The sequence below is a fragment of the Lissotriton vulgaris genome, chromosome 7 (assembly GCF_964263255.1).
Source record: "Lissotriton vulgaris chromosome 7, aLisVul1.2, whole genome shotgun sequence".
Classification (NCBI taxonomy): domain Eukaryota; kingdom Metazoa; phylum Chordata; class Amphibia; order Caudata; family Salamandridae; genus Lissotriton; species Lissotriton vulgaris.
Genome location: NC_141695.1, coordinates 945872813 through 945899227, shown reverse-complemented (window position 1 = coordinate 945899227; position 26415 = coordinate 945872813). Strand labels below are relative to the sequence as shown.

Below are 26415 nucleotides of genomic sequence, written 5' to 3'. Positions count from 1 at the left end.
GTCTGGGGATGATAGGCTGACTTAAGTATCTGGTTCACGCCCAACATCTTACAGACCTCCTTTATCAGTCTGGAGACAAAGAAAGTTCCCTGGTCCATTAAGATTTCTTTGGGGAACCCCACTCTTGAAAAGAGTTCCAGAAACTTTTCCGCAATAAGTTTGGAGGTAGGAGCGCTTAGGGCGAAGGCCTCCGGAAATCTAGTCATATAATATACTATCACTAGAGCATACGTGTTCCCTTTTGCTGTTTTGGGCAAAGGCCAGATTAGATCCATGCCTACCCTCTCAAATGGGTTACTGATGACTGGTAAAGGTTGTAGGGGTACAGCAGGGGGTTTGTACAAATTCTTTTTTTGGCAAACGTCACAGGTCCTGCAGTAGTCGGTGGCCTCTTTATATATGCCTGGCCAGTAAAACCACTTTAGTATGTTTTGTATGGTCTTTTCTGAACCCATGTGCCCTGCAGTTAGGTGAGAGTGTGCATAAAAGAGCACCTGATCTCTAAAGGATTTGGGAACCAATAACTGTTGTGGTTCTCCGGGTTTCCCTTCCCTGTACAAGAGATCATTGTCTATGAGGAACTGGGGATAGGGTGTATCTGCACTGTTGTGGGTTCTATGGGCCAACTCCCATGCATTAAAGAGGGTGGCGTCATTGGCTAGGGAAAATTTAACATTTCGGTCTAGGACCCATGGCTCTGATGTAGTTAGGGCGGCTTTGGGCTTTCCATACCCTTCCTTACTAATCTCTGCCTGGAATAAAGATAAGAAATCCGGATTATCTACTCCTATGATGAGGTCCTCTGGTAGGGACTCTATCACTTCTACTCTGACTGTGCAAGGGGTTCTTCCTTCGGGTTGTATGTTTATTTCTGCTATGGGGTATGGTTTTACGTTCCCGTGAACATACCTTATGTGTACTTCGCTATTAGGTAGTAGCTGTTCTGGACTCAGCAGGGATTTTTGTACTACTGACTGTCGGCACCCTGAACCCAGTAGTGCCCTTATCATTTTTTTTGTTAAGTGAAACACGTACATAGGAGGGTCCCATTTCGGCGGTATACAGCACAGTCCTGGGTATATACCCCACCTCCATAGGTTCTTCCGTCTGCTTTCTTCGGGGACATAGGCGAGCAATATGGCCCCACTCCCCACAGTCGAAACACTGGGGTCCCTTCATTATGGGGAACTTAACTTCTTGGGGTCGGACTTTTAAAGGCTCAGGTCCTAGCTTAAACTTTTTGTCAGTTTTCTGTCCGGTAGTTTGTTTATTCTTTTCAGTGTCCCAAGGTAATGTTCTGGGCTGAGCTCTCAAAGTTGGCAGCCATTTCTATGGCTTGTGCTGGAGTTAATCCTGAATGCTGTCTTAGCCACTGTTGTGTCCCATAGGGAAGAGCCTCCATAAATTGTTACAAATATATACATTCCATGATTTCTTGTTTAGACTTGTTCTCCGGTTTTATCCATTTATCGACGGCAGCTTTTAGTCGGAAATACCAAGTCTTAGGGTTTTCCCCAGGGGCTCCTCTCTCTTTTCTAAATCTGACTCTATAGGCTTCAGCATCTGGCCCTAGATGGTCAAGTATTATCATTTTTATATCCTGGTAGGGAGTTACCCCGTTATCATTGGCTACCTGGTAGGCTGACTGGGCCTCTCCAGTTAATAAGGGAGCCAAAAAAAACGGCCACTTGTCTTCAGGCCACCCACACGCTCTTGCTGCTCTTTCAAAGTTGGTCAGGAAAGCGTCCGGATCTTCCCCAGGCATATATTTCTGCAGCGCTATACCAGAAGGATGGGGTACAGGTGGTCGTCTATCTGCCACGGCTATAGCTCCTGGCTCTTTCATCGCTTTTTGCAGACCGTCTAACTGGGCTGTCATTGCGTTTTTTAATACGTCACGGTCTTCGTGGGCCGAGGTCATCTTGTGTTCTACCGCCCACTCGAGCTTCTCCTGCCCTTTTATCAAATGCTGGATTAGTTGATCCATCTCTGTTGCTGAGATGAGGGAAGGTGATCCCACTTCTGAAACCACTTGTTGCGGGGCTGACGAGGGAGCATGAAGGGCACGGAGACTGGACCGAGGTATATAGGGTTTTATTTTTATAAATGTCTTCTTTTTCCTTTGTGAAGTTTGCTCTCTTGCTAATATGGCAGGATTGAATCCTGCTCCTGTTTTCGGCTGGGGTCTACTGCTCTCTCCCTTTCGGGGTCCAGCGCTTCCTCGGTTGCTCCACCGAAGTACATGCGTGAAAAATAAAAATGAGGACTAACATTAGGAGGGTTCCTTAAGAAAGTATACCCATGGGGGAGCCCGGGGTGTGTAAGGGTCACCGTGTTTCGTGCTCCTTTTTATTTTAATTTTTTTTTATTTGCATCAAGGGGAACAAAAAGAGAAAACCATAATAAACAAGATTGGTCAAGATATGTTTCAGCAAGAACAGTAAATTAACATTTGCAGTAAAAAGATGCATAAATCATAAGCAAAATAGAGGTCATACAGAAACAAGAAAGAAAGAGGAGTATACTGTTATTGAGACATGATTAACCCCCAGATTCTGTCAATTTTTCGTTTAGCCTGCAAACCCCTTGTAACAGCAAGGGCTAGCTCCATATTATATATTTCCTTAACCAGGCTCCACCATTCCATAACCGTTGGTGGATTTTTTTGAATCCAAGCCCTAGCAATAACGAACCTTGCACAAGTAATTAAAATATTCAACAGATCACAAAGTACACTAGTTCTCCCACATATACCCACCAGCACATCCATTGATGAAAATGTTACAGGATGAGCAAGTCTATCAGAAACCACCTTAGTTATTCCATCACATAATTCACTAAGGTGGGGGCAAGAAAAAAACATGTGAACAATATCAGCACCACTTAGACCGCATTTTGGGCATTTAGTACGCTCGCTGGAATTATTATTTGTTGCCCATTTAAGAATTCTCCCGGGGGTATAATACAGTTGGCATACAGTTTTAAACAGTTGTAATTTAAGACTAGAAGATTGAACTGATACATTCAGGCTTTTGAGAGATAAAGTAATTAAATCAGATGGTACATTCATTGTCAGTTTTCTATTCCATTTCTCGGTCAATTTTGTAATATCTTTAGTATTAAAGCCAGAAAAGATCTTATATCCAATACTAATCATGGCGTTGTCTGCTTCTCTATAAATGCAATCCCAGACTTCAGAATCTAATACAGTAGTAAGCTCTAATTTCCTCACTAGATAATCTTTGATCTGATAGCATTTAAACCAAGCCAGTTCCGGTAAATTGTAGCACATCTTCAGTTGTTCATATGCCATGAATCCCTTATGATCATATAAATCACCCAAAAATGTAATACCGGAATCTAAGAGTAAACGGCAAGCCGAGGCATGAAAAATTGCAGGTAAGCCCGGATTACCCCACAGAGGTGTTTTATAATGTAGAAGAGAAACATTACACTTAACCATGATGGAGCGCCAGATATTAACTGTATCTCGTACCGTCTTAAATTTAACCTGTTTAAAGTAATTAGGGTTGTTTAGCCTGTAAAGGAACATATTAACATCCTGTCCAAGTAGAAATCTACAGAAATATAAGCATTTATCGGAGACCATTAGGCTACGAAAACGAGTCAAAAAAGCCGACCAATAATAAAGTTTAAAATCCGGGAGGGCCAGTCCGCCTTGATTAAAAGGAAGTTTAAGTGAGGAGACAGCCCGCCGGGCTTTTTTATATCCCCATATAAAACTACTAATAGTTCCCTCTAATCTGAGAAAGTAAGAATTGTTTACCCGTAAGGGAATTGCTTGAAATAGATATAAGTATTTGGGTAATATTTTCATCTTGACCAGGTTTATTCGGCCAATAATACTAAGCAGCAATTTATGCCATTTCTTAAATTGCATAGCAGTCTCTTTTAGTAATGATTCATAGTTTAATGCCACAATTAAATCAATATCCAAGGAGATTTTAACCCCCAAATAAGTTGCTACACAGCAGATTCCTAAAACAGGGGCTGGCGATTGATGGTTCATAATAATTTGAGTTTTAGTGGTGTTGAGTCGATAGCCTGAGACTGAGCCATATATACCCGCTTCTAATATAATACTATTCAGGGCTTGAGGCACATCGGAAGAGAAAACTGCTATGTCATCCGCATATACAGTAATATCAATTATATTTGAACCATTAAGAAAAGGACATATTAAAGCCTGGCGTTGAAGAGCAATTAAGAAAGGTTCCATACCTAAAGCAAAAAGCAGGGGTGATAAAGGACACCCCTGCCTTGTCCCTCTCCTAATTGGAAACATAGAAGAGCATTTTCCCATATAAGATACCTTGCCCATAGGGTTCTCGTAAAGCGATTGAATCCATCTCAAGAGTTGGCCTTTAATGCCAAATGCCTGTAGTACCGCCCATAAAAAGTCCCACCCCACTCGGTCAAATGCCTTCTCTGCATCTAATAAAATCATACCGAGTGGGGTGGACTGGGTCAGAGCAGCATCAAAAGCGGAAATAGCCATATTAATATGTGCTGTAGTGTCTCGCTTTGGGATAAATCCATGTTGCTGGGAAGAAAGAGCTGAGACATTACTGGCGCCAGCCTAGTAGCCAGTATTTTTGCAAAAATTTTGGCATCGCTATTAATGAGCGAAATTGGTCTATACGAACCTCTCTTGAGGTATTTTGCCCTTTTAAAAAAAAAAAAAATTTGGGTTAGGTTCCAGGATTTTGGTGCTTGTTGCCCATTGCCTATAGCGTGCATCACATCAATTAGTAATGGTATCAATTCCTCTGAACAGCATTTAAATAATTCCAAAGGAATAGAATCCTCACCTACAGCTTTGCCCGTTGCTAAGAAATTGATAGCACCCCTAATTTCTGTCGCTGTAATATCTACCGCTAGTTGAGCAGATTGTTCAAGCTCTAAAGTTTTGACCTTGTTTAACTATATATCATTTTTAATATTATCATCCGAAGCTACAGTTTCAGGTGTATAGAGATTTTGATAAAACGATGCAAACTGTTGCAAAATTGATTCAGAATCACAGAATAGTTGGTTGTTATCCCCTTTAATTTCTTTAACAATATTCTGAGATTGATCTTCAGCGACTTTATAGGCTAAAAGTTTACCAATCTTATCGCCATTTTCATATTGGTCAAGTTGATATTTCTTTAATTTACTAATACGCTTAGCCCTAAGAAGATCTTTTAATGCAGCTTTAAGTTCAATTAATTTGAAGCTTAGTGCATCCAAGTTCGTTACCCCAATTGATAAAGCTTCTGAAATTTGATGTTCAATATCGAGTATTTCTCCAAGCCTTTTCTCATTTTGACATAGACGTTCTTTATTTTGCCGCCAAATATACTGTTGTGTAAATCCGCGTATGCTGGCTTTGCAAGCGTCCCAAACTATCAAAGATTGAGTAGAATGTATATTTATGTCAATAAATTCCTTTATGTGTTCTTTAAGTTGGTTCACAAACCCAAGATCGGTAAACAAGTATCTTGGAATGAGAAAAGGCGAGGAGAGGACTCTACAGTTGTAACCTCAAAAGTTAAGGATATCGGGTTGTGGTCCGAGGTTACCCTTGGACATATAACCATAGAACTAGTTCCAAGAATAAGATCTGAGACCAAACCATATCTATGTGTGAGCATAGTTTATGTGCTGCAGAATAATATGTGTAGCCGGCCAAATTGGGGTGTAGACATCTCCAGGCATTTTTAAGGAGATGAATTGCTGCCAAATCCAAAATTGCAGCCCTAGTTTTCCTCATTCTCTGAAAGGAGTTATTCCTAGTGGTGTCTAAATTATAGTTCATAATACAATAAAAATCACACAACACAATATATTCCACATCCCATACAAGCAATTCCATATTAATCTGGTCAATAATTGTTGGCTCATCTTGATTTGATGCATAGACCCCACATATTGTATATTTTCGACCTTCCAATTTTATCTGTACAATTGCCCATCTGCCCACCTTATCAGTTAATGTCTTAAGTATTTCAGCTTTTAGATCTTTATGCTTTAGGATCGCCACCCCCCGAATTGAAGCATTACATTCAGTACAAACCATAATGTCGTAACCTAGTTGTTTGAGCAGGTTTTTATCTTTATAAGCTATATGAGTTTCAGTAATGACCGCAATTTGAGGGTTATACATCTTAAGCTCCTCGTATACAAGGCTCCTCTTAGTTCTGTTATTTAAGCCCGCCACATTCCATACTAAACATTTTATTTGGTGCATTTAATAAAATATATTTCCCTATCCGTATAGCCTCTATAATAAATCAAATCCGCTTTATAATTCCTCTCATTTTTATAAATTTTGTGTCCTCTTATGCATTTTTTACCCCAGAACATATCTCCCTCTTCCCCATCCCACACGCTATCCCACCCCCCCTACCCGATAGCTACCTGCAGGTCCCCCCTTTAGACCGGCTGCCGCTATACTGACAGCCAACAAGCGGAGTTCGCCGCTTATAGGATCCGGACATTCAGAATCAAAAAAAAAAAGAAAAAAGTAAGACCGTGCTTAACAATCGTCAATATCTTATGTTACATATTGCCACCCAAGCCAAGAATCAATCTAGAGAAAGGTAGAAGAAATTAGCAATAAATCCATGAATAAACATCTCAGAATCCAAGAAATTGAAGTAAAAACAAAGCATTGTCGTGCTCATTTTAAAGACTAGTGCTCTGTGAACTTCAGACACACAAGGATAATCGGTTATTTACAGTAAGTGCAGAAAGCAGCGCTTCTTGGAGGACAACAGGCAGGCGCTCCGGGTATTACGCGGTGTCTCCCCTCTTCCCAAACCACCCAGTAACGTGCTGCCGTACCTGGTGGAGGGATGTATGACGTTACAGCGCATGCTGTTACAACGCCAGTTTTACAATGCAAGCCTTTACAACGCATAGTGCTTTGGGGTGCTGGATAGTGAATAGTTTAATTTACTATTCCAACTCCAGTCCCTGTGGACACTAGGGAAGGTGTTGGATAGTAAATGAAATCTATTCCCTATCCTAGAGTGCCCCCAGTGCAATGCATTGTAATGGTTTTCATTGTAAAACCTGCGTTGTAATAGCACTGCGTTGTAAAAGTTTCGTTGTAAAGGATGTTTCCCCTGGTGGAGCCACACTCCCTGGTGAGTGTGGCTGGGTGGCTCGCGTTGACGATGGCCTCCTGGCTTTCCATTTTCCTCCGGATGGGCCTCCTCTCCTTCTACCGCCTCCGCTCTTCGGGCTGACTCTTCTCCGTCTTCCGGTACTGCTCTCCGCCTTCCAACGACCTGCTCGAACTCCTCGGGTTCTGGCTCGGTGACGTCACACGCCGTTCTTTCCACTTCCTTTCTTTTCACCAATCCGGCAGTGTAGACCTCAGTCAGGGGTGTGGTTTCGTCCTGGCAACTCTCCCAGTTAAAGGAGCCTTCACCTTCCTCGTTGATGTTGTCAGGCCAGCTTGTCTTATAGTCGGGTTGCCAGTTGTCCTGATGTGGGGAAAAAGAGGGAGGGGCATCCACGTCAGAGACCCACCAGTCCACCACAGGGGTCCCTTCTTCTGAGGGTAAGCTCTCCCCGCTACACACACTTAGAAACTTTTCAATGTAAATCTCACAATGCTCTTAAATGGGAGGAAATTCAGGTTGCACATAAAGTACGATTGCGTTACTTTTGTAACTCAGCACCGGTCTCCTAGGGCCAGCGCTGGGGTCTTAACTCAAAACAGGTACGTAATTGAGTTTCAGTATTTCGTATGATTTTTAAAGAATATTTGCAGTTTTCAAAAGTAGACAGAAGAAATTTCATAGAAAAGCAGACAATGGGTTCCTATAGAGAAAATACAGATTACTAGTAACCCCGCTAGGGATTACTTTTGCGGTTCAGTACTGGGCTGAAAGGTACAGTACTGGCTTCTCCCCTGAACCCAGGTGAGTACTTCAGAATTCGGACTTTGGCTGATTTTATAGGAATAATTTCAGTTTTCAAAACTTCACACAGAAAATTTTCGAGTCAAAATGAGTCCATGTTATCCAATGGCAGGTAAGTGAATTACCGGTTTCCAGGTGAGTACTTGGTAGTTGACAGTAAGGTTCTGGGCATAGACTCAGGGGTCCCCCAGGGTCAGGTAAGTACAGTTAGATCCAGAGGTAGGTAGGCCCAATGATATCCAATGAGGGAAAGGTTAGTGGTTGCTGGCTAGCAGGCCACGGGGCTCTGGGAGCTGGAATCCTGTTCACTTGCTCAGGGCAAGGGGGGGGGGGGGGAGTAGGATAACAAAGAGGTCACAGCCAGCGGCACTCGGGCGGCTGGGTGCAGGGTGCTTTTGAACTGTCGGGCGCTCAATGTTATCCAATGAGGATCTTGAAAAGGGATCAAGGGCTGCAGGCTCGGGGACAGAGACTCTCCAGGGGCGACCAGCACTTCGAGAGGTAAGTTGGGATCTTGGAACAAAGGTAGGTACCCCAAAGGGAGGCACAGGGGGCTGTAGGGCGACTGGTGCAGGGGTGTCTTTGGTTATCTGAAAAGCTTACCCTCAGCTGGTCGCGGTTGGGGGGGGCCCTGGTTCTGAGTCTGCAGGCGTCGTCTGGTTCGTCGAGGAGGGTCTTTGGGCACTGGACTTCGGGTCCCAGTCGCCGAGGGGACGTGGTCGTGGTTCGGGTTGGCCCGGCGCGGGCTCAGCTGGTGCAGAGTGGGCTGGTCCGGAGCTTCCTGGTGGGCACCAGGTGGGTTATTGCAACAGAGCCTCTGCTGATGGGAGTCCCAATCTTCGAGAGGGTTAAGGCAGGCAGGTCCTCTGGGTGTCTGGGTGTCCCAAGGTTGCTGTCTGTGGAGGTCCAGGATCAACAGGCCAGTAGGGCTGGGGCCAGGTCAGTTGTTGCTGTCCTGTTGTTAGCAGCTGCCCAGCAGGTCTTCACAATTGACTTAACCTTGACCCTTTCGAACCAGCACATGAACTCTCCCCAGCGAGACCCATGAGCACACAAACGAGTCATAGATGAGAGGGAAGTCATCGAAAGTCAATCCATTACCACCTATAGCTAGTAACTCCAAAAGAACTTCAAGCGTAGAAAGTTCCCCTCTCTTAACTGGACTGTCCCGATGTTTCTTGCCCCGGGATCGTAAAATCTCCAAAAAAGGGAAAGACAACCACAAGATGAGAGAAGAGTCTACAGCGCCGGTCTCCAAAGTCAATGGTGATGAAAGGTACGGTGATACACTCACGGCCTCGGGGACACCATCTTCCAGAGCGCCATCCGTTGGTTCTGATATTCGCTTCGATACTAGTTTCCTCACGGGGTCCTTGCACAAAGTCAAAATGGCCACGGCTTGAATGGCTGTAGATTGCTGGTTCAACCGCGGGGCAGTGTCCGGTACCTCGAGCAGAATCCCAGTTAGGCATGCATCCATTTTAGTGAATAACACATCCACCTGCGAGTGAAACGCCCAAAGTTCTGCCAATATTGACCTCAGCGTTAGCCCAGACGCCGTTCGATCCATGGTATCAAGTTCGGTACCAGTCACAATTAACTCCCCGGGTGAATCTGGCATTTTCGGGGGCAACGAACAGGATCACGAAAGGGCAAGCGTGGACAGCGACCCGTCGTTATCCACAGCCGCATTAACCCGGCGCAACACCGCAGGCAGGGGTCCCGACCCGCCGAACCCCGGCAGGAATCTATACTGGGTCCGCGGGACGGGGATCCCCACCCACAGTCAGCAACAGCAGGTCACCTCTCTCTCAACGCTGGGAAAGGAAAACAATCGCCATCAAATTGGGGCGTAGACGAAGTCTCCACTACGGTGGACCGGACCCTGCCAGGGTCTCTCAGCCGATGTTGTTGCACTGCAGCCTGGCCTTGCAGATACTCGAAGCCCCGGCTTCACCGCTGGAGCAGGCCACGATCTTCAACTCGGTGTAAGTTCGTGAAATCAGCCGATAAAAATTTGGGAATTTCACCATCGGAATGAGGAACACTTCATCCAAGCAGAGGCTGGGCGTAAGATCAGGATATTGTGCAGGATCTTGTGGCGGAGTACGGAGGTCGGCGGAGCCGGGAACCTAAGCAGCCATCTTGTTTACTGTCGTAGCTCCTCCCGGCAGGGGCATTCTTTAACCCAAAAGGCATCACAGTAAACTGATAGTGCCCATCAGGGGTGGAGAATGCAGTTTTCTCTTTGGCTCCTGGGGCCATGCCAATTTGCCAGTACCCTGCAGTCAAGTCAAAGGTGCTTAGGAATTTCTCTGCCCCTAGTTTGTCTATCAACTCATCTGCTCTCTAAATGGGATGAGCATCTGTCTTGGTGACAGAGTTGAGCCCTCTATAGTCCACACAGAACCTCATCTCTCTCTTTCCACCCTGTTGATGAGGTTTGGAAACTGAAAGCCCCTGGGCTAGCCCAGTGGTTCTAGAGGGTTTAATCACCCCTAGCTCCAGCATCTTGCTGACTTCAGCTTTGATGCTTTCCTTGACTTGGTCTGATTGTCGATAGATTTTGTTTTTGACAGGGTTACTGTCACCAGTGTCCACATCATGGGCAGACCAGGGGTCAAGGAAAAGATGCTAGCAAACTGCTGCAAGTCTTGCTTGCAGTCAGCCTGCTGTTGGGGAATGAGGGTGTCTGAAAAGACTACTCCATCCACTGACCCATCTTTTGGGCTGGCAGAGAGGAGATCAGGGAGAGGTTCACTCTCTGCTTCCTGTTCCTCATCAGTCAACATCAGCATTGTTAGGTCAGCCCTGTCATTGTAGAGTTGAGGCAGTTCACATGGATAACCCTTTTGGGTGTCCTGCTGGTGCCCAGGTCCACTAAGTAAGTGACCTCACTCTTTTTCTCCAGGATAGGGTAAGGGCCACTCCATCTGTCTTGAAGAGCCCTTGGTGCCACTGGCACCAAAACCCACACCTGTTGCCCATGTTGAAATTCAACCATGGCAGCTTTTTGGTCATACCAGTGCTTCTGCAGCTCCTGGCTGGCCTCAAGATTTTGGATGCCTTATCCATGTACTCAGCCATTCTGGACCTTAGGCCAAGCACATAGTCCACAATGTCCTGTTTGGGTTCTTGGAGAGGCCTCTCCCAAACCTCCTTTTCAAGACAAAGTGGTCCCCTTACAGATTGACCAAACAGAAGTTCAAAGGGTGAAATCCCCACTCCCTTCTGTGGCACTTCCCTATAAGCGAAAAGCAGGCATGGCAGCAGGACATCCCATCTCCTTTTGAGTTTTTTAGGGAGCACCATGATCATACCCTTCAATGTCATGAACCTTTCTACAAGACCATTGGTTTGTGGGTGGTATGGGGTAGTGAACTTGTACGTTGCAATAAACACAGTTGATGGACAGAATGCAGAACAATGTCTTACATTCACCCCAGTACAAAGATCTGGGTCAAAATCCATCGTTTATTTGCACTCCACACCACCCTAGGTCATACAATGGCTATATGCAAATCAGCCTTGACCCTGTGCCTCATGGGAACAGTCCAGCCCGAACTACCAAGCCATGTCTTTCCTATACCGGAATCAAGCATCCAAGGACCGGTTTCTGGCTATCGGCCTTCTTCAGCCTGGATAGCTTGACTCCAGTGGTGTGGAGAGCCTGGGACTCACGTCTGAGCATACCCAGCCCACTTGGGGTGAGAATTGCAAAAAACACAGTTGATGGACAGAATGCAGAACAATGTCTTACATTCACCCCAGTACAAAGATCTGGGCCAAAATCCATCGTTTATTTGCACTCCACATCACCCTAGGTCATACAATGGCTATATGCAAATCAGCCTTGACCCTGTGCCTCATGGGAACAGTCCAGCCCGAACTACCAAGCCATGTCTTTCCTAGACCGGAATCAAGCATCCAAGGACCGGTTTCTGGCTATCAGCCTTCTTCAGCCAGGATAGCTTGACTCCAGTGGTGTGGAGAGCCTGGGACTCACGTCTGAGCATACCCAGCCCACTCAGGGTGAAAATTGCAAAAAACACAGTTGATGGACAGAATGCAGAACAATGTCTTACTAGGTCTACCAAATGCTGATGTAACTTTTCATTTGTGCAATTACTCAAAATGTGTTCCTTCATAAACAAATTATACAGTCCAGTAAAGTCATGCACATTGTGTCCAGTTAACCAACCATCCAGTGTCTTTACTGAGTAGTCTACAAAATCTATCCAGGATTGGGTCTGGGTTTTGTGATCCCCCCTGAACCTAATTATGTACTCCTCAGTAGTGAGTCCAAATCCCTCAATCAGAGTCTTCTTCATGAGGTCATAGGACCCTGCCTCTGGCCCAGAGAGGGTCAGAAGTCTGTCTCTGCAGTTACCAGAGAACAGTTCCCACACGAGTGCCACCCAGAGAGGTTTCTTTAGTTGTCTGATATAACAAGCCCTCTCAAAGGCTGTGAACCACTTGGTGATGTCATCACCTTCCTCAAATTTAGGGACAATTCCTTGGGGGATTTTAGGATCATATGATTGCTCTCTATCCTTTTTATTGGTATTGCTGCCACCAGAGATGGGGGCTAGGCACATCTCTTTTCTTTCTTTTTCTAGAGCCAGGAGCCTGGTCTCTAGGTCTAATCTCTTGGCCAACTTTGCTAAAAAGTTTTCCTCTTCATTGGGGCTCTCCCCTATGTGTTCTCTGGGGCCCAGTCCACCTGTGTGGTTCCCAGGCTCCCAAAAGCTGACTCTTGGAATTAAGGGTGGAATGGAATGGAAAGAAGATTTGTAGAATGTGTTAGCTACCCCGAGGCGTCCTAGCGCTAACAGATGTTTAGAAGCAAGAAAAGTGAACCGAAGGGCTAATCGAGGTGCGAGAAGAGTAGGGTCTTTAAATGCTTACGGAAGGATAGCAGGTTGGGTTCTGCACGTAGGTAGAAGGGGAGGGAGTTCCATAGCCTAGCGGCATTGTATGAGAAGGCTCGGCCTCCACATCTAACCTTTTTAATCTTGGGAACCATCGCTCGGAAAGTTGTCGATTATCTGAGCTGTCTTGCGGGAAGATATGGGGTGACCAGGTAATGATTGATAGACGGGCCAGTTTACCAGAATGCTCGGTGGGTGGTACATAAAGACTTAAATTCAATTCTCCGCCTAACTGGCAACCAATGTAGGCTCCTCATTCCGGCCTTAGCCGAAGTGCGACGTGGGATTTCGAGCAATATGCGAGCTGCACAATTCTGTACAATCTGTAGCGTATTCAGGGTAGACTGGGGAGCACCCAAGTACAGGGCATTTCCAAAATCCAATCTAGAAAGAATGAGTCCCTGGATCATGATCTTCCTGGCTTCAAAAGGCAGCACAGGAAGGATCTTCTGCAATAGCCTGAGCAAGCCGAAGCAAGTTGCTGATAGTTTGGTAGCTTGGGCGTTGAAATTAAGAGCAGGGGGGAGCAGAGTGAGGAAGGCCAGAGTAGTTTGAGAGCAGTGGGGGAAGGGATGCCTAGGAGCATTAGCTCGGTTTTTCCACTGTTCAATTTGAGGTGTGACATGGTCATCCAATTGGAGACCTGTTCCAAACAGGTTATGAAATTGTCAGAGTTGGATTCCAGTTGCTTGAGGGACACCACTAGCTGGGTGTCGTCCGTGTAGGTGATGATTTTTACTCCAAACGGGCAGACGATCCCAGCTAGTAGCTCCATATAAACATTAAACTGCGTCGGGCTCAAGGACGAGCCCTGAGGGACGCCGCAGACAAGTGGTTTACTTGATGAGGTGATGTTACCCTCGAACACTTGGAATGAGCGGTCGGAATGGTAAGATTCCAGCCAGGATCTGGCCTTGCCCGAGACCCCAATGTTCCCCAACCGTTGGAGTAAGGTGCTATGATTGACAGTGTTGAAGGCGGCACTAAGGTCCAGGAGGATTATGGCTGCTGATCCCCCTGGTCCAAGATCATCTGTGCCTCCTCCGTCACTGCCAATAGCGCAGTTTCGGTCCCATGTTTGTGCCGGAAGCCAGTTTGAGAGTCGTCGAGCAGATGGCTAGATTCGATGTGCATCTATACACAAAGAGTATCTAGGAGTCAATGAAAAAGAGAAAAATGAGAAGAAGCTCAATTCATAAAAGACACATGACATAACAGAAAATAATTGTTATATATATTTTATTAGTGAAAAAACACCACATGATCTATTGTATGTAGTGTAATTGAAATGCACGTGGTCATGCAAACTGGGAAAAACAAACCCAAGGGTAGGTGAAATTTTCCCATCAGTTGCCGATCCATTCCGCCACTTTTTACATCATGTGGGTTCTCCTTACCCAGGAGTCAGTACATTCACAGTCAAAAGAATATAAAGAAGACTGTGAGAATCGTATGGCCCTTGTATCAACAAGTAGGTGGTGCAGATTGAAGAATCAATGTAAAGGGGCAACTGAAAAAAATCTGTGCAAATGTGTCAGTAGTGATAGGGTAAAATTTGATCAGGCTGAGTAGAGGTATAGTTTTTAATATTTTCTCTCAGTTCCTCCAAGACTAAAATCCAGTGAAACAACCAGCTTATCAGGCCCCCCCACCCCCACCCTCGCGGTTGGGGGGGGGCCTTGTTCTGAGTCTGCAGGCGTCGGCTAAATCGGCGAGTAGGGTCTTTGGGCACTGGACTTTGGGTCCCAGTCGCCGGGGGGACGTCTTCGTGGTCATGGTTCCGGTTGGCCCGGCCCGGGCTCGGCTGGTGCAGAGTGGGCTGGTCCGGAGCTTCCTGGTGGGCACCAGGTGGGTTGTCTCAATCTTCGAGAGGGTTAAGGCTGGCAGGTCCTCTGGATGTTCCAAGGTTGCTGTCCGTAGAGGTCGCCGGGATTAGGCAGGAGCAGGTTCCAGGATCAACAGGCTGGTAGGGCTGGGGCCAAGTCAGTTGTTGCTGTCCTGTTGTTAGCAGCTGCGTGGCAGAAGGGGGGCAGAAGCCTAGCTGGGATTGGGCAGGGCTCCCCATCTACAAGATGGCCGGAGCCCGGGGTCGTGCTTCACCTCGCCTCCTCCACCTGAGGTGTGGAGTTGGCATAGGTTGGCAGACCCTCCTTCCTGACGTAGTTTTTCCCGCCAGTCTTCCCGCCAGAGTGGGGGTAGAACTGGTGGGGGGCCAGTTGCTGGTCTGGAGAAGCTCTCAGAGGCGGTATGCCTTTGAAGCTTCCCCCTGTCCATCCTGGGGGAGGAGACATAGCACCTCACCCAGGATGTGCATTGTTGCAGGTGTAAAAAAAGGAAGGGAGGCCTCCTTTATGTGGTAATAAGGGACAAGGAGAACAAGGTAGAAAACACAAGGAAAGTCCCTGGGCTATGCACTCACTATGGAACCCTAATGTAGCTCGCATGTACCAAAAAGTATCACACCAATCTCAAAATTAGCATTCGTGGTTACACCATAATTTGTACAATTTGTAAAATCAGAATCGGAAAATAAGAACCTGAAATGTTGTTTTTTTCATAAAAAGTATACAGTTTATTACAGTTTTACAAGGGTTAAAAACATAATTATACACAAATAAAAAACATTTTTTAAAAATATCACAATTTGATTAAAAACAGTGAGTTTAAGGAGTCACAGTTTGTTTTCGTTGTCGACGCTGCGTTTCGGTGAATCTTTGATAACACCTTCCTCAGGACAAAACAAATTCTATAAGGAAACATTACAATTAGAAGACATCCTTTTTGTGCATGTAAAGCAGCTGTTACTCTTGTTTTTGTTTCAAACAGTATGCTTGACTTTTTTTAACCCTATGTCTACTAAGACAGCGAATTAAATTAAAAAAACATTGTGCTTGATAAGAATATACTATACATCTAGGTTCTGGACGGTGTATTTCATTGGTGCATTTTGGTATACGTAACTATATCTATGGGTTCCATAGTATTGTTGAATAAAAATCACATTTTGAGGCAGCTTCTAAACGGGAATGGATATGAAGCATACCTGTGTGTGATTTCTTCCGATTCCTCTTCTAGTCAATTTAGAGGAAATTTCTCATGCGTAATTCTGGAGTGTATCGCTTCCTGTTGCTTAGCTTGCAAGAAGTTATATCTTTCTAAGAGATAGGGAACATAAGTGCTCAATGCTTATCCACCCTTTCTATTTAATAAAAATTCATAACAGGTAGTAGTCGTTGCATGGCCTCTTTACCTGTTGGGATTCACAACTCTATGATGTAGAGGTTACCGGAGGGGGGCCACCGATTTTGAATGGGGGGACCACTGTTTGAATAAGAAAAGACAGAAAGAAGGGGGCATATTGTTAGTTGTAGGGCCATATCTAGTATTCTGTACACTAAGCTGGGGTTGGTTTCAAGATATATAACTCACCAGTATAAGGAATTATCAATGGTCCTTTCTTCTTAAGTTAAAACCACGCCACTGGATGTCTTCAATTATATCCTCAGCGTTGGAAATGCCCAAACTGGTTGTTTAAAATTCAACCTACGGGGAACATATAATATGAACCTTAATTTAATAGAGGAATAAATTTCTACCAGGCATTTAAAGTTATTTACAATTATTTTACAATTATTTAAAAGCGTTTTGGTTGTTGGGCCAGTTTTAACGGTGTTTAAGGAAAAGACAGGCTAACAGTAGTTAGTCTGTTGTCGAGCATTTTAAGACTAAGGACATCGGGTGCAACTGCCGCAGTTCGAAGTGCAGAAGTCGGCATTTGTGGAATACGGAGGCTCGCGCTTACCTTTTAAATTGTTGTCGGCCTCCCTGCTCCCCTCTCGGTCCTATCACCATCTGCTCGATACCGCGATCGGCCAAAGATAAACAGGGTTATCTGTCTCCTGTTTAAGAAGGTTTCATTTTCCCGGGAAAACCGCCAATTGAGTGACGTCATTGGATAGTTAACCAATCACGCTTCGTTTGGACAAGGAACTACAATTGTAGTTTCACTTGTATTCCATCACGTGGTAAAGGGTTAGGATTCCTATTTGTTACCGGTAGCCTAGGACGCAGTGGGTCACTATGGTTACAGTTACGACTCGGGAAGTTGACTATTTAGCGGGATGTTATGATCTGCCTCGCAGTGTTCTTCTGGAAATACAAATAACGGGGCTTTTTCTTTTGGAGTACCAGCTATGTTTAAAATGTATGGATAACAATTACTGCAGAATCCTTTCCCAGTCCTCTTTTGAGTTTAAACCATTGTTTACGGAATTAAAACGGGACATATAAAATTGTTCCCGTTTTTTCCGTTTTATCGTGATATCTCCTCCTCTCATGTTTTGGGTAATGGTCTCAAGACCACACCATCTCAATTCTTCTATTTTATGGTTTGCTAACTGCCAATGTTCAGTCAGTGGGGCTCCTTGATTTTTGCATCGGATTGTTGCAGGCCCAGGAGAGCGGGGGGCTCTCCACCCAGGGATCCAGCAACATGTCTGCTGTGTGGCAGCCTCTGAAGCCACTCAGCCCAGACGTGGATTGTAGGTTTGGGTTCGGGTCTCTAAGATACCCTGCTGGCATCTTACATTAAATCCCACACTTGCATCATTGCGGGTTTAATGTGCTGAGAAGTTTGGTACCAAACTTGTCAGTCTTCAGTGTAGCCATTATGGTGCTGTGGAGTTTGTAATGACAACCGCCCAGCACCATATATTCTTAAATGGCATCACTGCACCTACAGTGCCCAGGAGTTGCCCTGGGTACTGTAGGGGCACAGGGCTCATGCACCTGTGCCCTCACCTCTAGCATAGGACACCCAGCTAGAGGGGTGACTGAAGTATGCCAGGGCAGTGTGGGTATGGCACACAGGGATGTATGCCATGTCGACTCTTGTTTTAGTTCTGCACTTAGGCACGCAGCCTGCAAAGGCAGTGTGTGGGTGCCAGGGTACAGGGCCCCTGAGGGTGGCACAATAAGTGCTGCAGCCCTCAGGGCTCTTCTCTGGTCACCATGCCCTGGGTACCTAGGGTACCATTTACTAGGGGCTGACAGGTGGCAAGAGATGCCAATTGGGAATTTTGTTTCAGCATAGCTTTTCTTTTTAGGGAAGGAACACAGGCCCTGGGTACCTGATTGGCAGGGACCCAGGGCACACTCAGTCAAAGCACATCAGCAGTTCAGAAAAAAGTGGGGGCATACCAAGGCAAGAAAGAGGGCACTTTCTCACACGATGGTTTTGACATCATGCTTTTACCAATGAATCTATCATCGCTGTTGAAGTACAGGTGCACAGAGTGTCAACTCCCTACCTGCTTTTGGCCCATCGAGTTCTCCACTTCCCTATCCATTCCCTGAACCCTTCACCTTGCAGTCCAAGTAATTTGCTATTAAAGTTCTGAAATCACAAAGGGGCCCCAGACAAAGATTTTGAAAAATTCCACCTGCCCCACCAATTCATTGTGTGTTTACGACTGGAATAGCTACTCTTAGTCAGGATTAACAACCTTGTCTCACTTGTTGCCACCCAACCTCTCCCAGTCCAGCAATCCTATCTGACAGTGAGAAGTGTTAAGATCATGTTAGAAATGATAGTACTTGGAGATTAACAGCCAAAAGACGACGTTTATGGCAGTTAGACCCCATAAGTTATTTTGTAGCAACATTAGATTAGGGGATAATGTTCTTGAAGAATTCAACCACTGCAGTTATCCTGGCATTGGGGTCGACTTTGTATTGACTTGGTTATCCCTTATAGAGAAACGTAGGGTGATAAGTCTTCGTAGAGCTTTATCTACGGTGAAATTGTATAGATCTACAACATCTAGCGGAGCATCTCATCTCCAACACTAGAGGTCTGTAAAGAAACCGCTCAATCAACAGCCCTTTATGGGGCAGGAAATTTGGAGCATGGGTAACACCAAAGGGCGGAGCATAGGGAGGGGGAACACAAAACACAAAGACGTCTTTGTGTTTTGTGTTCCCCCTCCCTATGCTCCGCCCTGTGCGTGGCTACGCCAGGGCGTTTTGTAAGCAGACCCGATAATGAAGCATGTCACGCACATTTGTGTGTGAGTGAGGGCAGTTTTCCAAAACACACAATTGTGCCACTGCTTGTTTTCATCCATTCCTTGGGGTCGTTCCCTCTCCACCCCTTTATGTGTGTATATGTTAACTCCAGGGGGTTTGAGGTGGTAGAGTTGTTTTTGACCCTCTCCCCTTTCTTGTGTGAGATAACTGTATACATTTATAACATAACATAACATACTATACTGGGCCATGCTGTGGATAACGTCAGAGCTGAAATCTCTTAGCAATGGATTAAAGGAGATTTTAAGACTAGATAAGAATCACAGGCTGCATTGATTATGCCATCTCAAGTCTTTGCTTTGTACTCTGGGGTTGGAAAGAATGTGGTCTGAGCAGCAAGGGACACCATAAAAAATAGCTATTGGCATCAATTTGTGGAAAAAGGTGAATGAATACAAAAACTGGTAGTCTGTCTATCTTTTGAAGTATATTTAGATGAAATAGTTTGTTACACGGCTAAAATGCAATATTTTAAGTTACTTTTTAGCTGTTTTACTTGTAAGCGGGACAGTGGAATGGCTAGCAGTGGGTTTCACAAGGCATTTGGTAATGGGAAGGAAAATATTGAATATGCCCTGTTCTTCTATCCTATTTATTGAACTGCAAGACTGAAATGGGTACACCTATTATGTTGTTATTTGGAATTTCAACACTGTAAGCTAGCTCTACGAGTGCTTCAGTCTGACACAAATACAGTAATTGTGTCCGTCCTAAGTAAATTCATATTCTCTGTATGGATACATCGGAAAAGATTGGGGCTACCTTATAATTGACAAGTTGCACTTTTATGTAATCTAGCAGTTAACGTGCGTATTTTGCTCTCTGTATACAATTCCTATATGAACTGGACCAGTTTTAATAAATGTGTGTTTTATATATTTTATGGGGTATCACTGTGAAATTAACATTTTCAAACATAGGAAATATATTGATGCGTACTGCTCAAGTGCTAGGTGAAATTAAAGATATGGCCATTCCGAAGAGCGGCTGATCAATGGGCAGTGTTTGGAAGAATCTAGTGAAAGTGTCACAGCAAATAGAGGTGAATCTCAATTGGTAAAAGTCCCACAACATAATTCTAATGGAAACATTTAAGGAACCTGGCATCCGTGGTACAATAGACATTTGCAACAGATGCAGCTTTCTTGTGTTAGGAAGCGCAAGTGGACACCCTGCAAATGCTGTAAAAAGTCAATCACTTAGACTCAAGAATAATTGTAATACATCTCATTGGTTGAAATCATGATAACAACCTGAACAGTGCTGATCTACAAAAATAATACCACAACTGTGCAGTACTTTGGCAAGCAACATCCACTCTCCGCATCGGTCTAGGGAAGCATCAACAGTATTACACTATGTGTCTGTTTGAGATGATTCTGTGGCCTGGGACAAAATGGACATTTCCAGGTGTGAAGAGGCCAGATCCAGTGTGAAGTTAATGTGCTCGATTCCTGTCCGATGCAACCCTATTCTGCCTGGTATCTGTTTATTCAAACTATCTTGACTTAATCCTAATTACTAGCAATATAGTTTTAGCATGAGTATTAACACATTAGGAATATCATTATTGTGCAGCATAAAGGGTGAGAAACTAGAAGAAATAGCTGATTCATTCATATTTATTTACAGTAGATAATTACTTTTCTGGTGACATTTTGTCTAGTCGTATTACTGTAGCTGTGGGTTTTACATTTGTTATCCTGATTAAAGTCCCTGACGATAACAAAGATTACCTCTCCTTCATGCAGTGGTGACGGAACCATGGGCGTCTTCAACATCAAGCGCCGTCGTTTTGATCTGCTCTCGGAGTACCAGGATGGAGACCTAACGTCTATTGCTCTAATGAAGGTAGGATAGCCTTTACAAAGTGAGTGGCAGGGGTGGTGAGGGTCAAGGGTATTTATCACTGAGCTCCCAGGAGCTATTTCTCTGTGCCTCTAGTTAATGTAGAGTGTCTTCCTATAAAAGTCTGTTGAATATCCGTGTGCAGAGTTCTCCAATCACTGTGGAGATTCTCAGTCTCTCTGTTAGAAACCGTGTCCTGGACATAATTGGGAGGGGAGTAAAATATTTTTTTTGACTACCTTCTTTGCCTTCGCAAAGGATCTATGCTAGAAAAGGGTGTTTTCTTATCCGTAAGGCAAAGACTTTTTCTGTTCTGTCAGTTCAGTGTGCCAGCCTGTGTTTGTGTCTTTGTTTCCCAAAATCTACCCCTCTGTATCCCACGATCTGTGTCTTTTTTCCACTGCTTGTGTCTGCCTGTACAGTGCCCTTGTCTTCCTTTTCTAAAGTAAATGTAATGTAAATGTAAATGTATAGGCATTTATATAGCGCACTACTTACCCGGAGGGTCCCAAGGCGCTTCGACTGCTGCAAAACCCTTCCTGGCTTTCCTGAGAGATGGTCCCTTAATGGGTATCTCCAGGGTGAGACCAGGCATCCCCGGCGGTCTGGTGGGGCCGTTAGTGAAGATGAGGCAAGCTAATGCCCAGAGTTGCCGAGTGTGATCGCTGATCAGAGTGGGCACCGAGGCGAGAGAATTATCGAGTCCGCTGACCCTGGTCCAGAAACCTGCCGCGCCGGGATTCGAACCCTGGTCCCGGGCCGTCCTCTGCTCTCGGGTCTGCCGCCTCTAACCAGTGAGCCACACTACTTCACTGTAGTCTGTGCCCTCTTTTGGGGGGAAGAGTTCTTGCTTCATTCTGTGTGTCTACATGATGCACTGTCCGCGTTTCACTGGCATGGTAACCTGTCTACCTTTTATAATGCCTGTGTCTCCCTGCTTGTTTGCATGTAAACCTTTTCCCTTGTGATTGTGTATTCCTTCCTTTGGGGCCTGTGCAGCAATTTTCTGAACCTCCCTGCCCCAGTTCCTCTGGCTTCCTGTCAAATCCCTTTGCCTACCTGTCCTTGCATCTGTGTCATCCTACCCAGGTGTCTGTTTCCTTGTTCCAATTACATTGCCTTCTTGACTGGGTGCCTCTTCTCCTAGTTATGATGCTTATGACTCCTATCCTAAGTCTGCATTGGACTGTTCGGCAACTCTCATTTATTACCCTGATGTCCATATCTCCTTATGTCATAACTACTGTGTTTCCCAATCCAGCTTCCTTTGTCTATCTGTCCCTATTGTCTGCCAGTTGGGACTTCTAGGTTTCCCTATCCTGAGGAATTTGCATGTTTTTCTTATTGACTGTGCTCTGGAGCCTATGCATCCATGTATATGTGTTTCAATCTATTGTCATCTGTCTCTTCTAGTCTCAGCACCTTTACCTTCTGTGCCACGCTCTACCCCATCATCTTGATGCTCTCCTGTCTTGGAGTCTGTTGCTCCCTGCCCCGGTCTTGTCCTAGCACTAGTATTTCTCTACCATCCTCACAAGAGCTTTATGATCATTTATATAATTTCTTTGTAGACAGAATAAACAGCGTAGTCCCATCTCTCCCTCAGCCTGTGCTCAGTGCTCCAGAACTATCAGCAACTTGAGCCAGGGATCCTGGACATAATTCGCTGCCATTTTCGAAGAACAAATGGCAGGCCTAATACTTCTACATCTTCGGCCTCTCCTTTGGATGTCTTCCTCATTCTAAAACCAGAAATGGTATGTAAGGTGATTACACCTTATATTATGTACCTCTGCATCTTTTCTTTGACAGCAGGAAGTGTCCCTGATTCTTGGAAGTAGGCCCTGATCACTCTCTTGCTTAAAAGGCCACCATTAGACCCTAACATTATGTTTAATTATCGTCCTATTTCTCTGTTTCCTCTTTATGCTCATTTCACTAAAGTGAGGTAAATAAACAATTTGCAGCATTCTTTGAGAATAGCCATTGTCTTCATCTGTCCCAGTCTGGACACTGCAAGGGTCTCGCAGCTGAGACAGTACTGGTCAAAGCTACGCAGGACATTAGAGACCTTAGTGACAACAATGGTGTGGGCACACTGATTTTATTACATTTGTCAGATGCTTTTGACACCATTTCTTATTCGTGTTGCTACACAGACTCAGACCAGTGGGGATGAATGGGATTGTTCTGGCCTGGTTTCTATCTTTTTTGTCTGTTAGAACCCACGCAGTTACTTTCTGCAAATGTAGGTCCTATCCAACATCTGTGTCTCGAGGTGTACCACAGGTATCATTTTTGAGCCCTAACCTGTTCAACCTATGTGTTTCTCCATTAGCAAAACTTCTAGAATCTTTTGTCATCATTTTTTATTTATACACGGACAATAACAAGTTGATTAGATCAGAGAATGATTCTAGCAATACAACAAAACATTTCAGGAACTGCCTGGAAGAGGTTTCGAATTGGATGGTATCCAATTCTCTCATCCTCAACAGGGATAGAACTGAGATTGGGGTTCTTGGACTCCAATCCAGTGGCATCACCCCACTGCTTTTAAGCTGTGCAAATTAGAAACGTAAAATGATAATAACTTTTTGTTATTATAATTTTATGCTGCTTCCTGCTGCTTTGGGGGCAGGTGGGTGGGTGGTGCTGCTCTGCTCTTGGAGCAGAGCAGGGCAGGGGAGGACTGCTCTTGGAGCAGGGTAGTGGAGGAGTGGTTTACCCATCCCAAAGGGCTCAATGACTGTTTGGTCAGCCCTATCGGGCCACCCAAACCATTCATGCACACTTTTCCCGTTCTCCATGTAAGCTGCATTACAGCCTGCACGGAGAACATGCCCAGGCCCCCATTCCCTGGTTGAGCGTCGAACCAGGATGCTTAAACCATTCACAACACTGCATAGTAGCGTTGTGATTGGTCAGTGGGGCATGCTTCGTGTTCCTCGATGTGAATGAGGAGAGCAGGAGCAGAGAGGTGGGACACGTCCGGCTGGAAAGTTACGTTTAAAAAAAAATATTTTTAAAAGCTTGTGATCTTGGCATTTGGATTGACCATGACCTACCATTTGATGGTAGAACAGCTAACAATATCCCAACAGGTAATATTTAGTAGACAATTACATATGTATGTAAAAAACATTACAAGAGCTAGAATAAAGGAGACTGGTATTCAATTGGTCTTGGGTAGTTAATCATATTATATTTGATTGACTTCCGCGTATGTCCTATGTCAGGACAAACGCGGAAGTCAATCACCGCTTGCCTCGCTGTTGACAGCATCTACGGGTTTCACTCCCGTCCGGACCATGATCTATTCAGGTCTTTGCACCAGATGCGATTGGTCCGACCTTCCCGATTCGCCATGGAACGCTCCTAAATCCGGCGCTCCACATCCATATCCTTCCAGGAAGTAATCTGCCTGCTCCCCTACCACATGGACCCTCATCGCAGACCCGATATGAAACCGAAACAAATAGCCCCTGCTAGACGCTCTGACGCTAGACCACCCCCACAGATCCTACATCCTCTTCCCAAATTCCAATTTCAAGCACTCCAAACCATGACAACCATGTCCTGATGATGATCCCAATCCTAGAGGATCGAAAAGCCGTTGACTCTACAGCACATTAATTGGTGATTAACTACCCAAGACCAATTGAATACCAGTCTCCTTTATTCTAGCTCTTGTAATGTTTTTTACATACATATGTAAATGTCTACTAAATATTACCTGTTGGGATATTGTTAGCTGTTCTACTCGTTACCCTGATCCCGACTAGGTCTATGGGTTATACTCCTGTATTATCTCACTAGCATTTGAAGAGCACATTAAGATCACATGCTTGACTGGCTTTACAATCCTGGGTGTTATCAGAAAGATTCTGCCGTTCCTCCCCACCGACTCTAGGAAGGATTTTGTTCAGTCCATGATCCTGAATGTTGACAGTTTAGAGTATCTCTTTCAGAAATTGCAACTACTGCAGAATGCTATGGCCAGAATAGTGTTGGGTCTTAAAATGTCTGCCTCCATCTCAGGTGAACTTGTGTGTCTACACTGGCTACCAATCCACAAGAGATGTCAATTTAAGGCATTGTGTCTTTGCCACAAGACTCTTTATATAGAACTGCACCACTCATACCTTAGGGCTCTCTTTATTTGGTACATTTAAAACACACCATGCCCTTTTGGTGAATGTTAAGTGTAGAAAGGCTAGATTTGGGGTAAATCTCTATCAGTTGTTCTTGCCAAATTCTGGAATTCTGTTCCTTTGGAACTTCGTTCGCAACCAAATTTGGCAGTCTTTAGAACACATCTTAAAATGATTCCATTTCCATTTCCATTTTCAATCTTTATTTCGGCATGTATACCATAAAAGACAAATACATCAATACAATAAAACATTTCTTTTTTTTAAAAAAAAATGCAAAACATGCAATATAAAACAATCAGTTTTCATGTCAATATTAAAAACACATGCAATAAAATCCACAATGTTCAAGGCATACCTAATATTTGGTGAGAACATTTATGGGCATCATGGATAAGATTTCATTAATTGGACCTCAGTTAATGCTCGACAGCACTTTGAACATAACCACATTTTAGAGTTTATAGCCCATCTTTCTTCTTAGGAAGAAGATACTATGCAAGAATCTGCTTACACTAAATACAATGGGTTGGCTAGTGTTAGACGAAAGGATCCTTAGAGCCTGGGAACACGATCTTACGCCTAGTGTTAAACATATAGGTTTAATCCATCTATTTCTAGCCTGTGCATATGCTGGGCAGAAGAAGAGGATATGTGATTCATTTTCATTTTGGTTACAACCACATATGGTACACAGTTCATCTTCTACATAATTCTCCGAGTTTGCACCACCAGACCAGCGAGCTAGCGTGGAACCAATCTGAAGATTTCCATATCTAAACTTCATAAATAGGGTCTTTGCTAGGGGTGGTTCTATTTCATCAAGGAAACTCTCGAAAAATGGATCGTCTTTAAAGGTTAGAAACCTTGTTACAAGAGACCCATTTGAAGAAGCGTTTTTGATCATTTCCATGATGTACGACCAAAAACTCTTTTTTACCATGTTTTTTGATTGAGAAGAGAGTGAATCAGGATGTTCCCAGTAATGCGACAAACCTATTGTGGTAAGCCAGAATTTGATATGTTTGAACCAGGGTATCACATTGAAGATGTCAAGCTCCATAATTTCTACTAACCCATCCTTATATGCTTTCAGCTCGGGTACACACCACAACCTAATCCATAACAGTAAAGGACGCAGAATGATATGATGGTCCGTTCTGCGGAAGTTTAGGTCAAGCTGAAGTGGGACCAGTGGAGTACTTCTGGGGGCTCTGACCAAGCTTCGCAGGAAGTTGTTGTCCAGGACCCTAAAGGTATCTCTAGACCCTGGGCCCCAGATTTCCGAGCCGTATAGCACTGCCGGTTGGACCTTAAATTTAAAAAGTTCAACTGCAGGGGAGACGGCCTTGCTTGTACTTTTACCCTGCTCCCTAAGAATGGGTTTTACATTCTGGTTGAACATCATCTTGCATTTTTCCAATTGGGCTTTCCAAGTAAAATTGGAGTCCAGAGTTA

At 44.6% G+C, this 26415-nt stretch overlaps 1 protein-coding gene across 1 annotated transcript in view; it reads left to right on the top strand.

Annotated features, from left to right (window-relative positions):
• WDR55 (WD repeat domain 55) overlaps positions 1–26415 on the top strand; it is a 266386-nt gene that overhangs the window by 203009 nt on the left and 36962 nt on the right. Inside the window, exon 7 of the mRNA XM_086931380.1 lies at positions 20707–20806. Within this exon, the coding sequence (XP_086787506.1) occupies positions 20707–20806 (100 nt within the window). The remainder of the gene's footprint in view (positions 1–20706; positions 20807–26415) is intronic.